The 16733-nt window shown below is 38.7% G+C and overlaps 1 protein-coding gene across 1 annotated transcript; it reads left to right on the forward strand.

Annotated features, from left to right (window-relative positions):
- Nucleotides 1–135: 135 nt before the first annotated feature.
- On the forward strand, nucleotides 136–16601 carry LOC149407978 (uncharacterized). The gene is made up of 5 exons (XM_089622905.1): nucleotides 136–286; nucleotides 677–903; nucleotides 3762–3850; nucleotides 16025–16092; nucleotides 16192–16601. The coding sequence occupies exons 1-5, from the start codon at nucleotides 136–138 to the stop codon at nucleotides 16599–16601; spliced, it is 945 nt and encodes a 314-aa protein (XP_089479031.1).
- The last annotated feature ends 132 nt before the right edge of the window (nucleotides 16602–16733 follow it).

A 16733-nucleotide genomic window follows, 5' to 3' on the forward strand; every position in this document is an offset into this window, starting at 1 on the left:
TCAAAAGATCGGCCTTTCTTCCTGAGGCGTGGTTTCATCGCGGTGCATTTGGCGAGTCTTTAGTGCGGGCTGCGCTTGACCTTTCAGCGCATCGTCCAGTAGCTCCTCGTGTGGTTGGGGGTGTATTCTAGTCATATGAGCTCGACTTTCTACCGCTTTGTTGCGATGTGCCACATGGAGTGGTATAACCACATGAAGCGTGCCATGACCGTGGATGAATTTCACAGTCTCGTCACGGTCTTCTCGCTATTGGGTAGGCCCGGGTTTCATATGGCTCATGACCATCGTAACACCAAGTAGATCACCGATACTGAGACCACTAGCACGAAGGCATGTGTGTGGGTCTAAGCTAAGGCCTTTTGAGCGGCATCTCTCCGTACTAGCTCCTTGGCTGACTTTTCAGCCGACGCGGGCCCAGATAGTCTTATGTTGTGGAGGCGATCCAAGGCATGTCGGATGCTCAGTAGGCGAGCGAGCGCTTCCACTCGAAGGAGTTGATGGCGTCGACTAGGTGTTTCCCGTCTTTCCTTCTCGGCCCTGGGAGCCTTTCGCGAGCGGAGGAAATCTCTCGCGCTGCGTCGTCTCCCTTGAGTATCGGTTTATCAGGTAATTTTGTTTTCGTCTTATGTGACTTTGTGTATTTGATCAGTGGTCTGATTTTTTTTTGCTTTTATAGGCTCTTCGTCTAGAGAAAGGGCTAGGGCGCACCTGGTGGAAGTCTTCTCGAGACTCGAGTGCCTTATCCGTGACTTGTTCTCGGATCGTGCACACTGGATGGAGGCCATAGAAGCCAAAGGCGAGTGTTCTCAACGCCTTCAAGAATCTCCTCTGAAGGTGTGGAGGGATGTTATGTCGAGAAACGACATGGAATTCTTCCAAAACAGTGTAGCCGACGCTCATAAGGTAAGTTCCCTTCGTTCCTTTTGTTACGGCTTTGACGCGAGTCACGTGTTGTTAACTCGTGCCTTTGATCACTGTTAGGGACATACTATGTGGGGTGAAAAGGTCATTCTCGAATTTTTTTTCACCGTATAGGACTCGTCCAAGAGGAGTTGGCTTAAACAAAATCTCAGCTAGCTCGGGTCGAGACGGGGTCCCCACTTAAGGGCAGAGCTTGCGAGACTTCGTAAGGAACTTTAGTAGACTCGCGTGAAGTTGGGAGTCGTCCGTGACCGATGAAATCCTGCTCAATCGTCGGTCGCAAAGATGGCAAGCGAGCTGTCTGTGGACCGCACGGCTTCCGAGGGGGAGGTTCGAACGAAAATTAGACACTCGGACGGATGAGGTGAACATCGTGCAGGGCCAACTCACGACGATTGATCGAGGCTGCACGTGTTCGGGCGGAGCGCAAGCGCGACTCTTTAGCGGAGAAAGTCGCTTGGCTTGCTTGGGAGAAGGCTGAGGCGGTGCAACTTGCATCCGACTTTCACGTGTTCGGGGTCGAGGTGGCGCGGCGTGCGGAAGCGGTGGAGTGTCAGGATGCTAATGCGGCAAATAATGTCTCTTGTCTTGTCAATGGTGCTCACAAGAAGAGTAGTAGTCTTTACTTATGTACATTTGATGTAATAAAGTCTTACGAAGACTCTTGCTTGTAACTGCTGAATAGTTAATAAAAGTTGAAACGTTCATTCATTCTTTCTTGTCTGATTGAAGCTTTATGATAAATTATAGTCTTTAGTCCTTAAACAAACCTAACAACAAATGTGTTGTCAATGGTGCCCACAAGAAGAGTAGTAGTGTCTATTTATGTACATTTGATGTAATATAGTCTTACGAAGACTCTTGCTTGTAACTGCTGAATAATTAATAAATGTTGAAACGTTCATTCATTCTTCCTTGTCTGTTTGAAGTTTTATGATAATCTAACAACAAATGAAGAGTCAAATATAGGTTTGCATGAACAAACTCTTCATGGTTTGCTTAAAACAGTAAATTCACAATCTAAAGATCAAAGGGCTATTGATCTCAGTATGATTGTTAGGAGAATCTATGATGTCTGGTTATGAGGCATTGAGAGTTGGAGACTCTATAGTTCTTCTAGGTATCTTCTGAAGGTACTGAATTGACCAGTGCACTTCTAGAGACAGAAGAAGAACAAACCATTTAACCTCTTATGTCTCGGAGTCACTACGTATGAATTGCATCATGCTTATCTCATTCCTGAAATGACACATGTCATTTCATAGCTTACGTATTCTCATTTGAGAAAGTCAGAGTTCTAGATTCACTATGTAATATAGGCAAGACCTATTGGTGAAATTCTAAGTTATGAAGATGTCATGAACAATTTTTCGAAGATCTCATAGATATGGAATTCATGTACAAGATTGCTGAAATGCAATGTATATCACCTCATGCTTTGTTCCTTGGAATGTGAATAAATGAAATGGCCAGTGTCCGAATTGAGTCATGACTCTTTTGGATGAATCAATGTGACTTGTTAGCTCCTCGTCAATACATTGTTTCTAACTTATTCACAAGCGACAAAGGAGTTGAGGAAATAACAACTAGAAGGGTAAAATGGTAATTTTATATATCCCATCTAGTTGACGATATTCATGAAGGGTAAACATAGATAATATTCAATGGATCCACTCATTACAATTAAGTAGAATTCTTGAGTAGAAAATATATTCATTTGAAACGAGAGATTTCAGTGTCAACTCTTTAGTGGAGTTTGTTGACATTAAGCTAGAACTTGGAAAAGGTTTGTGAACTTTTGAGTCCAAGTATGCTAGCTCAAGCTTTGTTCATTTGGATCCATGAGGTCACTACCACAAGTCATTAGAGTAGGATTAGTTAAACATGAAAACTAAGTCAAAACAAGAACTAGACAAGTTTTACGAAAATTGTGTAAAGGGTATTTTTTTTCCTTTTGGACATAGGATGGTATGAATGTCAATAAATAAGTTTTTTGGACATTGTCATATGATGACAATGAATTCATCTCACACAGCCAACTTTAGAATTTGGGCCTTGACGATTGAATTTCATTTCATGGAATTTTATGTGAAAATTCTAAATGGGCTTTTCTTATGTTGTCATAAACAAATAAAGAAACATCCAGAAGCTTGTTCTAGAAGCTCCAAAACCGTCCAACATAGAGAGAAAAAGAGATTTATTGTGCATTGATGTATGAAAATACTTGCCAAAAGAAAAAGAAGAAACAAATTTCCTCTAGAAGGAGTTCATATGGGTGGCCAAGGAGAGAGGAAAAGCAAATGAGGAAACAAATCCAAGTCCCATCAAGGCATGTCGGACGTGCAAGAGGGGAGAAAAGAGGAAACAAGGATTTCCTCATGAATATCTGATATTCAATGGAAAAGAGGAAACTACCTTTTCAAGGCAAACCTCCTCCTATAAATTATAGCTTGTGATTGAGTTTGGCATTTGATTAATGAAGTGAAAGAAGGACCTTAATGGTATCGAACAGAGTGAGATGCTAGACTCGAGGTATGGAAGAGGTATGATTCGGAGATGCTAGACTCGAGGTACCATACGAGAGGACAATGATCTGTTGTGGAATCCCCAACGACTCATTTATTTGAGCCGTGCCGTCAAGGTGAGTTGGGATAAAACCTAACTTCAATTTACATCTAGTCCTAATAGATGCATCTTGTTATATGATGTCCTGATCTTCTATCGTTATAGGTGTTGTTATGGTTTGAGAGAGGCTTAAAAGGTACTCGAAGATCCTCCACGGATCCTGACGGCAAGAAACATATACCCATTATAGCAACACCGAGCCGTACTCCCAATAGGTATATGCTAGAATGCCAGTTCTTGCTGTCTTGATGTTGCATGCACCCGGAACCTTCCTTAAAGTTCACGGGAAAAACGGAAGATGCCGGTAAGGCATACAACAGCATGCACTGTCCGCCGTACGGATGAAGCATGCTTTTATTCTGAATTATTGTATATCAAATGCAGTCCGCAACTACAATAAGATGATGGGCCTCCCAATCTCATATTTATACAAGTCGCTTCACACTGTTGTTCATGGTCATAATATTGAAGGGTGGTATCTCCCTCGGAGACATCGTTAATATTCATACCGATATACAGCTTTTGTTTAAAAGTTTCACGGTGTATAAAATGCACCGATTGTTTTTGATAAAAGACGCATTATCCGCTCTTTCAATCTTGTATACGCTCTTTCTTTTTTATCCGAGGTTTACTTTGAAAGATCCACTCGTCCGTTACGGCATCTCTTACTTACGGGCCAAACTAAGGATGATCTTGTTTCTAGAACCAAGATAACTGCATTCAATGGCATTAAGACCCCTACAGCAGATGAATGTTGTTTAATGTTGTTGCCTGTTTCCTAGAGTATTCCTATCCGTATTGTATCCGTATTAGCCCTACGGTTAGCTATGGTATACTAATCTTGTTACTATCGTATGGTCTTGTTGTTATAACTCTATAATAACTTATAAGACAACCTCTTTTTTCGGCACTATAGAAGAGCCACAGCAATACCATGCAGCTACATTCCAAGACCTACGGCGGAATAATGATGGGCATGTAGCTGGTTCCTGTCGAGTTATACCATCAGTATCTACGCTTCGATACCATCACTAGATAGGGATAGAAAGACTCATAACTCATTTGTTAACTTCGGAAAGCTCATACATTAATAGCTCATGTTAGAGGATTTCATTGGGTTACGGTATTTATAGGAGTTCTGAATAAAATAATGTTGGGTTTCTGCCCTGTGGTTCATACCTTTCCGTATAGTCATGATATTAAAGCCATAGAATAAAGGTTTGTTTTTCCAGCATTAAATACATACCATAATCTGGTACACATGAGTTGGTAAAATCATATTATACAGAATCATATAGTTCCAATATTTTTCTTTTGAAACCAGACAACAAACAACCCAAAGAATACAATGAGTGACCTACGAGAGAATGAAATAAAGGTATCGGTGAGAGGCCCATGACAGGCTGGCTTCCCCGAATAGCAACTTGGTCTAGTATTTCTACCGATTTAATTAACCGCAGTTAGAGTTTTTTGTACTGCTTTAGTATTTGTTGTTCTTATAGATAGGAGTTTATAAGTATCTTGCTGCTATCTTGTCATTGAAATACCATTAACTCATACATAGGACAATATCTCGATCAACTTTCGGCATTATTCTTCTTCATCACATCAATCATTGACTTCAAACCAAACTACTTTCTTATTATAGCACCTCCTGTTTCTTGTCCGCTTCTACCAATGAATAACAGAATTCATGAAAGTTGCAAGTGACATCGATACCTCTCGTAATAATCCTTGAGCATCTTCGATGCGGTACGAGTCACATTCTCTTTCCCTCTACGAGCATCTTCGATGCGTCATTTCGTACGGTGACATTATGTTTCATGCTAGTTATAGATCTTTAATGCCAAAAAACTCTACATCTTCGATTCTATTACTAAGCAGTACAAATCTTGTATTTAGATCTTGCTATCCATCTAATGCCGGCAGCCATAAAATACATCCAGAAAAACAACCTAGTAGCCTTAATTCGGGTACCCCATCTCATTCACAATTCACAACACACAATTTTGAGATTGAGAGCTTCTCTCTCTAGTTGTTGGCCGCCCCTCTCTCTCTCTAGAATCTCTTCTTGTTCTTTTGTTTTGGCACCTAGGTCTTCGTTAGCCCTAGCGTTTTGTTTTAGCTCTTTGGCTCATAGACTAGTTCTTGAGTCATAGTGTTTAAAAGTGCCAACACACTAAATCCAGTCTAAACTTTAAAGACTCTAGTGGTAGAAACTTTCGTGGTTGCTCACAGGTTCAAGAAGACTAGTGGGAGAGACGAGCGTTTCAACCTTCCTAAGGCTTCTCAACGTTCAAGCTCCATTTAAGGTTGGTACTGAGTAAAAATTAAATGTAGTTTTAAAATTTTAAATTATATGTTCATGCACTTTGTCTAGATTGTAAAAACGTTTTACGAGTTTTTAAAGAAATATTTTATATTCCGCCACTTGATAGAAGCGATAAATCTTTTCTTAATCCTAGATATATTCCAACAAATGGTATTAGAGCTATGGTCAAAGTATTAGCATGTGCATATAATTTGAAATATGAGTTCGAAAATCGTTTTCTTGAATTTACTCGAGTAATAGATTTTCTAGAATTGTTATTTTAGATTTTTTTTAATTTATTGCTCGTGTCTTTAAATTAAAAAGCATATTGATTTTCTACACTTTTCGGATGATATTAAAACAAATTTGAATCAGTTCTAAAAGTTTTTAATGTTTTCATAATCAAAATCACATTTTGATAAGTTTGAGAAATTTCGGGTAATTTTGTGACAAGTAATATTGTATTGCTTGCTTTGCTTGTTTACTCGCTCGTTTTATTTTTGTTGTTACTTTTTTTGTGCTATACTATTACCATGTTGATAAGACACATATAAAAGACTTAACAACTCAATAAAACGTTCCGTTACACTTCAAATCTTTTGCACTTAAGTCCCGACCGAATTTCTGTCCAGATTTCCTTGAGCTTAAGAATACCAACTGTAAAAGGGACGCATCTCTCTGCTCGGAACTTGGATTTGAATGGTTCTTTAACCAAATTAAAGGTCAGTGAGTTTACTTTCCAAAACAGTTATAATTAGATCAATTAGACATCGGAGTCACCGTTTACTGCATTTTTACTCCGAGGTGTTTGTTGCCCGGGTTTCCAGGATTTCTTGAAAATTAATTTTTGAATTCCGAATCCCGGCTCCCATTCCAAGAGTTCTAGTACTCAAATGGAAAAATTTCCTTGAGCAAAAATGTTTTTTGTAGTATTATAAACATAATGTGTAAGATTGAAACGTTTTGATTTTTTTGAATATTTACTTTAAATTGAACTTTTACAAAATCTAGTTCGAATTTTGAAAAACCGTTTTCACTTTCAAACTTGAAAATATTTTATCATCGAAATCAAATAAGTTTTCAAAATGTTTTCAAAACTATATCTATATCACTTATGTTCAAAATCTATTTGCTCTTGAAAATTTAAGTGGGAGGTCTCGTCATAGACTATCCGAAAAACTGCAAGAAGATGTGTAATCTCAAACATCAAGTGTTCGAATGAGTTAGAAGTTCACACTTCCCTCATACACTTTCCCGAATAGAAAATATAGGAAAATGTCTGAGTATGTACCTTGTCCCTTTATGCACTAACACTTCTCTTCTTAGAAACATGACGAGATGTAAGAACGAACCCGAACCTTGATGAATTATCCAGTCTCCAATGGTGGACATGACACTAAATACTAATAAAATGACATGAAGAATACCCGATCATCAGACATAGTTATTTATATGAAAGAGAGCTGTATCTATAATCAAGAGTTACTTCCGGTAGTTGGATATCGTGATACTGGGCCATTAAAGGGGATTCGCACATAATTAAGGTAGCCATTGAAAGGTGACTGAAACACCAGAAACGGTGTGAATCAGCAAGGATCACCTTGCAAGGCTAAATACTTCTGGGTGACCGATAGTGAAGTAGTACCGTGAGGGAAGGGTGAAAAGAACCCCCATCGGGGAGTGAAATAGAACATGTAAGCTCCCAAGCAGTGGGAGGAGCCAGGGACTTTGACCGCGTGCCTGTTGAAGAATGAGCCGACGACTCATTGGCAGGGGCTTGGTTAAGGGAACCCACCGGAGCCGTAGCGAAAGCGAGTCTTCATAGGGAAATTGTCACTGCTTATGGACCCGAACCTTGGTGATCTATCTATGACCAGGATGAAACTTGGGTGAAACTAAGTGGAGGTCCAAACCGACTGATGTTGAAGAATCAGCGGATGAGCTGTGGTTAGACGTGAAATGCCACTCGAACCCAGAGTGCTACAAATACTTGAGTCAGAGCACTACAAGCTGCTTTTATAACTAAAAGACTAAAAACATAATGAGAAATAAGGAGCCACTTGAAGTTTTTCCTCCAAATATTCCGAAAATAAAGAAAGATGAATTTGTAAATGAGAGTTATCATATTCATAAGAATGTGATTTTTAGTACTTATCATTATCATTTGCATTTTTATGTTCAAATGTGAAAACATTTGATAATTGGAACAACACCTTCGGCTTGTTGTATAGGCCTCATTCTTCGGCTTGTGAAATATCTATAGTTCTATAGTTCTATCTGTTATAATTGATCTAGGGTTAAGAAAAGATTTAACGCTTCGAGCAAGCAGCGGAATTTAAAAATTTTCTTTTAAACAAGTAAAACGATCTTACTAACCTAGACAAAGAGCAAGTACATATAAATTAAAACTATTAAAGAGAAGTATTTATTTACTAACCTTTGTGAAGCTTGAACATTAAGAAGCCTTAGGAAAGTTGAAACGTTAATCTCCCCACGCAGCTCGTCTCTCTTCTTTGCTCGGGAACTCGAGCAACCACGAAAGTTTCTATCACAAGAATCACTCGAGAAAGAAAGGAATTAGTGTGCGGACACTTTTAATCACGACGACTCAAGAACAAGTCTAAGAGTCGAAGAGCTAAAACACTAGGTCAAATGTGGACCTAGGTGCCAAAACAAAAACGAAAGAAAACTTAGAGTGAGAAAGGGGAGGGGCGGCCAAGTGTTCTAGAGAGAGAAGATCTCAATCTCTAAAACTTTGGAATGAGAAAACAATGAGAATGAGGCCTCTATTTATAGGGGATGGATTACCTTCATAAATGTAGTTTACTCTTCTATAGAATATCACTTATTTATGAGCAAATATTGCCTTTTTTCTCTTGGCTTTGGACGTGCAACCTATGTTATGCAAGTCCTTGGATTTGTTTCCTCTTTTATCTTGCTTCTCCCTCGACTCATGTTGGCCGCCCACTTCATTTCCCCTTAGAGGAAATTTGTTTACTCTTTTTCTTTTGGCAAGTATCTTGATACATTAATGCACAAAATTGGTCTTCCTTTTCCTTTTATTTGACGGCTAAGACACCTTCTAGAAGGTGTTTCTAGATTTTTCTCCATTTGTTCATGACAATATAAGAAAGGCCCATTAAGAATTTTCAAGTAAAATTCCATGAAATGAAATTAATCCTCAAGGCCCAAATTATTCAACTTGGCCGAGTGGTTTAAGTCATCATATGACAATGTCAAAAATTTATTGACATTCATTTCACTCTATGTCCAAAAACACAAAATTACCCTTTAGACAATTTTCGTAAAGCTTGTCTCGTTCTTGTTTTGACTTAGCTTCTAGTTTAAGTATTCCTATTCGATATGATTTGTGATAGTGATTTCATGGATCCTAATGAACAAAGCTTGAGCTAAAATGCTTGGACTCAAAAGTTCACAAACCTTTTCCAAGTTTAGCTTAATGTCAACTGACTCCACTAAAGAGTTGACACTGAGAATCTCTCGGTTAAAATGAATTTATTTTGTACTCAATAATTTAACTAAACTGTGATGAGTGGATCCACTGAATATTATCTATGTTTATCCTTCATGAATATCATCAGCTAGTCGAGATTTACAAAATTACAATTTTACCCTTCTAGCTGTTATTTCCTCAACTCCTTTGTCGCATATGAATAAGTTAGAAACAATGTATTGACGAGGAACTAACAAGTCAAAATGATTCATCCAAAAGAGTCATGACTTAATTTGGACACTGGCCAGTTCATTTATTCACATTCCAAGGAACAAAGCATGAGGTGATATACATTTCAATTCAGCAATCTTAAACATGAATTCCATATCTATGAGAACTCAACAAAGTTACACATGACATCTTCATAACTTAGTACTTCACCAATCGGTCCTGTTCGGAATCACATAGTGAATCCGAACTCTGACTTTCTCAAATGAGAATACGTAAGCTATGAAATGACATGTCTCATTTCAGGATTGAGGTAAGCATGATGCAATTCATACGTAGTCATCTCGAGACGTAAGAGGTTAAATGGTTTGTTCTTATCTTGTCTCTAGAAGTGCACTGGTCCATTCAGTACCTTCGGAAGGTACATAGATGAACTATAGTCTCCAACTCTCAATGTCCCATAACTAGACATCATAGATTCTCCTAACAATCGTACTGAGATCAATAATCCTTTGATCCTTAGATTGCAAATATATTGTTTTCAGCAAACCATGAAGAGTTTGTTCATGCAAATCTACATTTGTCTCTTCATATTTTGTTATTTTTGTTTACGGACTAAAGACTAAGGTTTTATCATAAATCTTCTAACAGACAAGGAAAAATGAATGAACGTTTCAACTTTATTAATAAATAAGTAGTTACAAGCAAGAGTCTTCGTGAGACCTTATTACATCAAATGTACATAAGTAAAGACTACAACTCTTCTTGTGGGCACCATTGACAACAAACTCCCACTTGACGCAAAGAAGATGTGTATAGTCCTTTATGCCTAATCCCTCCTGTGTTGGTCGAAGACCTTGTTCGGTAGGCCTTGGTGAATGGATCTGCCAGGTTTTCCACCGTTGAGATCTTCATCACCTCCACGTCTCCGCGCTGCACGATCTCTCGAATCAAATGGTATTTCCTCTCAATATGTTTAGAGCGCTTATGGCTTCGAGGTTCTTTTGAGTTAGCGACAGCCCCACTACTATCACAATAAAGGGTCATGGGCTCTCGACGTTTGGAACGACTTCGAAGTACTTAAGGAATTTTCTAAGACATACAGCCTCCTTGGAGGCTTCACAAGCAGCCATATATTCTGCTTCCATTGTGGAGTTAACAATGCAAGATTGCGTAATACTCCTGCACATAACAGCTCCACCATTAAGGATGAACACAGATCCCGAAGTGGATTTCTTGGAATCCTTATCCGCTTGAAAATCAGAGTCGGTATATCCCGTCATATGAATATGTAAACATCATGTTCCTAGTTCTTCCAAGATACGAAGCAAATATCCAGTGCTCGGGTCCAGGGTTGGATTGAAAACGGCTAACTACGCCAACTACGAAGAAAATATCACGTCTAGTGCAAAACATAGCATACATGAGACTTCCTACGGCTGAGGCGTAAGGAATTTTCCTCATGTCTTCAATCTCTTGTGCAGTCTTGGGAGACTGGTCCTTAGAGAGTGAGACTCCATGCCTAAAGGGTGTTTGGCCCTTCTTGGAGTCTTGCATCGAGAAACGATCCATGACCTTATCAATATAAGATGCTTGAGAGAGCGACAAAGTCCAGGTCTTCCGATCTCAAAAGATTTGGATCCCTAGAATGTATGTGGCTTCTCCTAGATCCTTCATATTGGATTGCTTTGCTAGCCAGGCCTTAACCTCAGATAACTTACCCATATCATTACCTATGAGTAATATATCATAGACATATCACACCAGAAACACAACTTTGCCTTCGTGTATTAACTTGTAAACATACGGCTCATCTATTGACTGCTCAAAATCGAAGCTCTTCACAGTTTCATCGAATCTAATATTCCATGACCTAGATGCTTTCTTTAATCCATAAATGGACTTAAGCAACTCAAAAACCTTGGTCTCTTGACCTTCTTCCATGAAACCGTCTGGTTGAGTCATGTAAATGCGCTCCTCAAGATTGCCATTGAGGAAGGCAGTATTGACATCCATTTTCAAGATCTCATAGTCGAGAGCTGCAACTATGGATAGAAGTATACGGATGGATTTAAGCATCGCAAGTGGCGAAAAGGTTTCTTCATAATCAATCCCTCCTTTTTGGGTATAACCCTTAGCCACTAGTCGTGCTTTGAACGTCTCGAAGTTCCCATCCGGACCCCTTTTCTTCTTGTATATCCACTTATACCCTACGGGTTTATTCCCTTCAGGAAGGTCTACAAGTTTCCAGACTTTGTTGAGATACATCGAGTGAATTTCAGATTTCATGGCATCAAGACAAATGTTTGATTCAGAACAAGCCATCGCTTGGCTATAGGAAACAGAGTCATCCATGTCAGAGACGGCTATGAGAGTATCTCCATAAGACATGTACCTGTCAGGCTTTTGAGTAGCCCTCCCACTATGTCGAAGTACTACTTGACGAGGTTCTGATGAGTTAGGTTGTGTTTCAGTTGGGGTAAGAACAGTTCTTACAAATGAGGTAGAATCTTCCTCACCCAACTTTTCTTCAAGCACAATTTTGCTTCTAGGTTTAACATCTTTCATAAATTCCTCCTCAAGGAAATGAGCATTCGTGCTAACGAAAGTTTTATCGTCCTCGGGACTATAGAATGTGAAACCTTTGGTTTCCTTTGGATATCCAACGAACAAACACAATTCTGACCTACTAGCCAACTTGCTAGTCTTTTGCCTCAGCACGTGTGCAGGGCAACCCCAAATCTTGATGCAGCCTAGATTTACTTTACGGCCAGTTCATCGTTCATAAGGAGTACCAGGAACCGTTTTAGATCTTTCATAAAGTCCTCCTCAAGGAAACGAGCATTCGTGCTAACGAAAGTCTTATCGTCCTCGGGACTATAGAAAGTGAAACCTTTGGTTTCCTTTGGATATCCAACAAACAAACACAATTTTGACCTACTAGCCAACTTGCTAGTCTTTTGCCTTAACACATGTGCACGGTAACCCAAAATTTGGATGTGGCCAAGATTTACTTTACAGCCAGTCCATCGTTCATAAGGAGTACCAGGAACCGTTTTGGACGGAACTTAGTTCAGAATGTAAGCGGCTTTTTCGAGGGCATATCCCTCAAAGGAAAGAGGGAGTGATGAGTAACTCATCATTGATCTAACCATCTCCATAAGAGTTTGGTTTTTTTCTCTCTGACACTTTGTTTTGTTGAGGTGTGCCAGGTGCGGTAAGCTGAGAAGCGATACCTACTTCTTTAAGAAAGTCATCAAACTCATGAGTAATCATCACTAAAGGTAACGAAGTATTCGTATCCTCCACGTGCCTGTTGACTGAGGGAACCACATACATCAAAATGTACTAGTTCCAGCAACTCGGTGGCTCTTCGACCCTTATCGGAGAAAGGTCACTTAGTTATTTTTCCTTCTATGCAAGATTCACAAGTAGGTAGTGAACCTATTACATAGGCTTGGAGTGGACCGTCCCTCACAAGTCTCTTAATCCTGTCTAGACTGATCTGACCAAGTCTTAAGTGCCAAAGATATGTTGAGTTTGTTAGATTGGAAGGATCAGATAGTTTGATCCTTTTTGGCTCCCTAACTAGATCTATATCTAATTCAGTGTCTAAAAGAGAAGGTTGAGTGGGATAAATGTAAAAAAGACCTTTCTTCATACATGCATCAGTGACAAAAGAATTTTAAAAATAAATACGAATTCCATTCTTTATAAACTTTAAACAATAATTTTTCTCGAAAGGTTGAGCAACAAATATTAGGTTTTTCCCAAATGAAGGAACATAATAAACATTATTCAAATTTAAAGTGCGGTCTTCAAAAGACAGCGTCACGGATCCCACGGCCTTTGAAGATACCACGCTTCCATCACCCCACTTGAAGCAGAAGTCGCCATCCTCTAAGCTTTTGCTTTTCCTAAAATCAGTTAAGGAGCATCAAATATAGTTTGTAGCAGCGGAGTCAAGAATCCACGTTGATACATTATCAGCTACTAAGCATGCTTAAGTAATTAGTACAATACTATGTTCCTTTGCTTTGAGATAGGCAGGATAGTTATTCTTCTCAGCCTTGTGAGGTCTCTTCTTAGATCCAGAAGTGGAGGCTTTGTGCTCAGTAGCATGTGCCTATCTTTGATTCCTCTTTCTCTTAGTGAGAGCTTCAGTAGTGTGAAGATCCTTCATAAGATCGGTAACAGTGTACTTTAGCTTGTTCATGGAGTAGTTCAGCTTGAAGGTATCAAAAGGTTCGGGGAGTGTTTCCAAGATCACATCTATTTTGGTCTCCTCGTCAATCTCAGATCCTAGGATTTCCATCTCATTTAGGTAACTAATGATCAGCATCATATGGTCCCTGATAAGAGTCCCAGCCTTCACGCGACAGTTTATAAACTATCGGACTGCTTGTTGCCTTGCTTGACACCCTTGCCCTCCAAACATCTCATGGAGATTGTAGAGCATGTCGGTGGCAGTCTCGATGTCACGATGTTGTTGTTGCAATACATTGTTCATTGATGCTAATATATAGCATCTCGCAATCTCATCGGATCGAAGCCAGACCGCTAAGGTGTCTTTGTCCTATTGACTTGAATCATCATTCATCAGAGGAGGACACGGGGTGGTGAGTACCCATTACTGGTTGTTAATGGTAAGTATTATGTCGAGGTTACGTTTCCAATCTACGTAGTTCTCGCTTTTGAGTTTATTTGAGGAAATAATGATAGAGCGAGGGTTGAGAGACATGTTGCCTATAAGAGTTGAAACAAGTTTATGATTAGTCTTTGGTTTAGGATTTAAGTTTTTAACATTTGATAAAATCCAAAGGTGTTATAAACAAAATGATAATCTACTCCCTCAAGAGAAGGCCGTAAAAAAATCTCCTTTTATAAGTAAATGACACATCATTAATGCTTAGCCAAGATGTCAATACACCAATTTTGACTAGCCACCTTTTAAATTGGTTTGATCACTCACACCCTTTCGCAGAGCCTCAAGGGATTATTACTAGGGATTGAGTCTAAGTGTGCAACCAACCACTTAGTCCAAAAGGTCAACTTTGAAAAAAAAAATCCCCCAAGACGAGGCCTTGTCTTCATCGTATCACTCTCGGACGTAGATCATTGAGCAATGATCGAAGCAAAAACGCCATAGAGTACTCTCATTGAAGAGAGGGCCACAAGAGTGACTCTTAGTCTCACGTTACTTTCTTCTTTCATTAGTGTTGGGGATCGTGGGTTACAAACAACAAGTGTAACCCTCCCACTTAGTTTTTGGAGTTGACACATCATCTCTTATAAGTTCGGAAACAAATTTCCTAGTTATAGAGCGATAGAGTGGACTTCTAGAAAGGAATCCTAGATCTTCATGTTCAAAGAAGAGCAGTGTTAGTGCACAAAGCACAAGGTACATACCCGGACATTTTTCTATTTTCTATTCGGGAAAGTGCACGAGGGAAGTGTGAACTTCAACTCACTCGAACACTTGAAACTTTGAGATTACACATCTTTTATTTTTCGGCTCGTCTACGAGGAGACCTCCCACTCAAATTTTCAAGCGCATATATATTTTGAACATATGTGATATAGATATAGTTTTGAAAACATTTTGAAAACTTATTTCATTTGGATGACAAAATATTTTCAAGTTTGAAAGCAAAAACTACGGTTTTTAAAAATTAAAACTAGTTTGTAAAAATTCAATTTCAATTAAACTTTCAAAAATCAAAACATTTTTATCTTTCACATTATGTTTATTATCTTATAAATAAACAATTTTTCTCAAGGAAATTTTCTCATTTGAGTTCTATAACTCATGGAGTGGGGTCCTAAATTCGGAATTCAATAATTCTAAAAAAAAACTGGACATTTGGAACAGCCACGCACCTCAGAGTAAAATCGCCATAACTGGAGACTCTTTTGTCCTTTTGACCTAAAACTAATTGCATTGGAAAGAGGACAAACAGACCTTTAATTTGATTTAAGAATCATTAAAGTTAGAATTCTGAGCAGAGAGTTATGCCACTTTTACTGCTGGTTTTTCTCAAGCTTGAAGAAAACTGAAATAATTAAAGTTCGGACTTTGAGTGCGAAAAAGAATCTAGTGTAACGGAACGTTTTAGAGAGTTGTTAAAGCTTTTATATGTATTTTATTAATATGGTATTATCATGGTATAAAAGAAAATAACAACAAACATAAAACGAAACGAGTAAATAAATTAAACTAGCAGGGCGATATAACTAGTCACAAAATTACTCGAAATTTCTCAAACTTTAAAAAACACGTTTTTCATTATAAAAAAGAGTTAATAGCGGCAAAAATCCTTAAAGGTTTTTCAAAACGATACTTATATGCCTAAACTTTTTTTTCCGTGGCAAAAGTACTTGATGTTATGATTTCGTAGGGCCGTTAGTACTTTGGACGTTAAATTTAAATTGAACGGCCAGGATGTAAAGCTTCTAATATATGTTGGTTTTAATTATTTTTGTAGGTCTTTGTTAGGGTTCGATGGTTGTTTTCTAAAATGGTATTGCAAGGGAATGTTGCTTGCCGCTATAGGTATAGATCTTGATAACTCACAATATCATGTGGCTTTTGCTGTGGTGGAGAAAGAAAACACCTCTAGTTAGACTTGGTTTTTGTAGCTTTTGAGTGAAGATTTAGATGTTCAGAATCCAAGTAGATTCACGATGATAAGCGATAGACAAAAAGGGTTGGAGAAGGCATTATTTGATGTTTATCGTGGAGCAGAGATAAGGTTTTTTGTGAGGCATTTGCACGCCAACTTCAAAAAGGATCACATCGGTCTATTGCTTAAACAAATGTTGTGGGCATGTGCACGAGCCACAACACGAGAAGAATTTAATCAGAGAATGAATGAGTTAAAAGAAGAGGATAATAAGGCACACGTGTGGCTGTTGAAGAAAGACCTAAAGGAGTGGACAAAATCACATTTCAAAGATGCAGTCAAATGTGATATGTTACTCAACAACTTGTGTGAGACCTTTAATGCGGCTATCATGCCTGCCCAGGACAAGCCTATTGTTACCTTGTTGGAGAAGATATGATTCTGGCTCATGTGTCGGTTTACAAAAGAAAGGGCCGAGGTTGAGAAATGGCATAGACCAATTGGTCACCGAATATTGGCCTTGATTGAGAAGCTTAAGAATTCAGCAAGGTATGTGAGATAATTTCTATAA

The sequence above is a fragment of the Urtica dioica genome, chromosome 1 (genome assembly GCF_054948205.1).
Source record: "Urtica dioica subsp. dioica isolate 48M chromosome 1, U.dioica_male_clone48M_v1_H2, whole genome shotgun sequence".
NCBI classification, from domain to species: domain Eukaryota; kingdom Viridiplantae; phylum Streptophyta; class Magnoliopsida; order Rosales; family Urticaceae; genus Urtica; species Urtica dioica.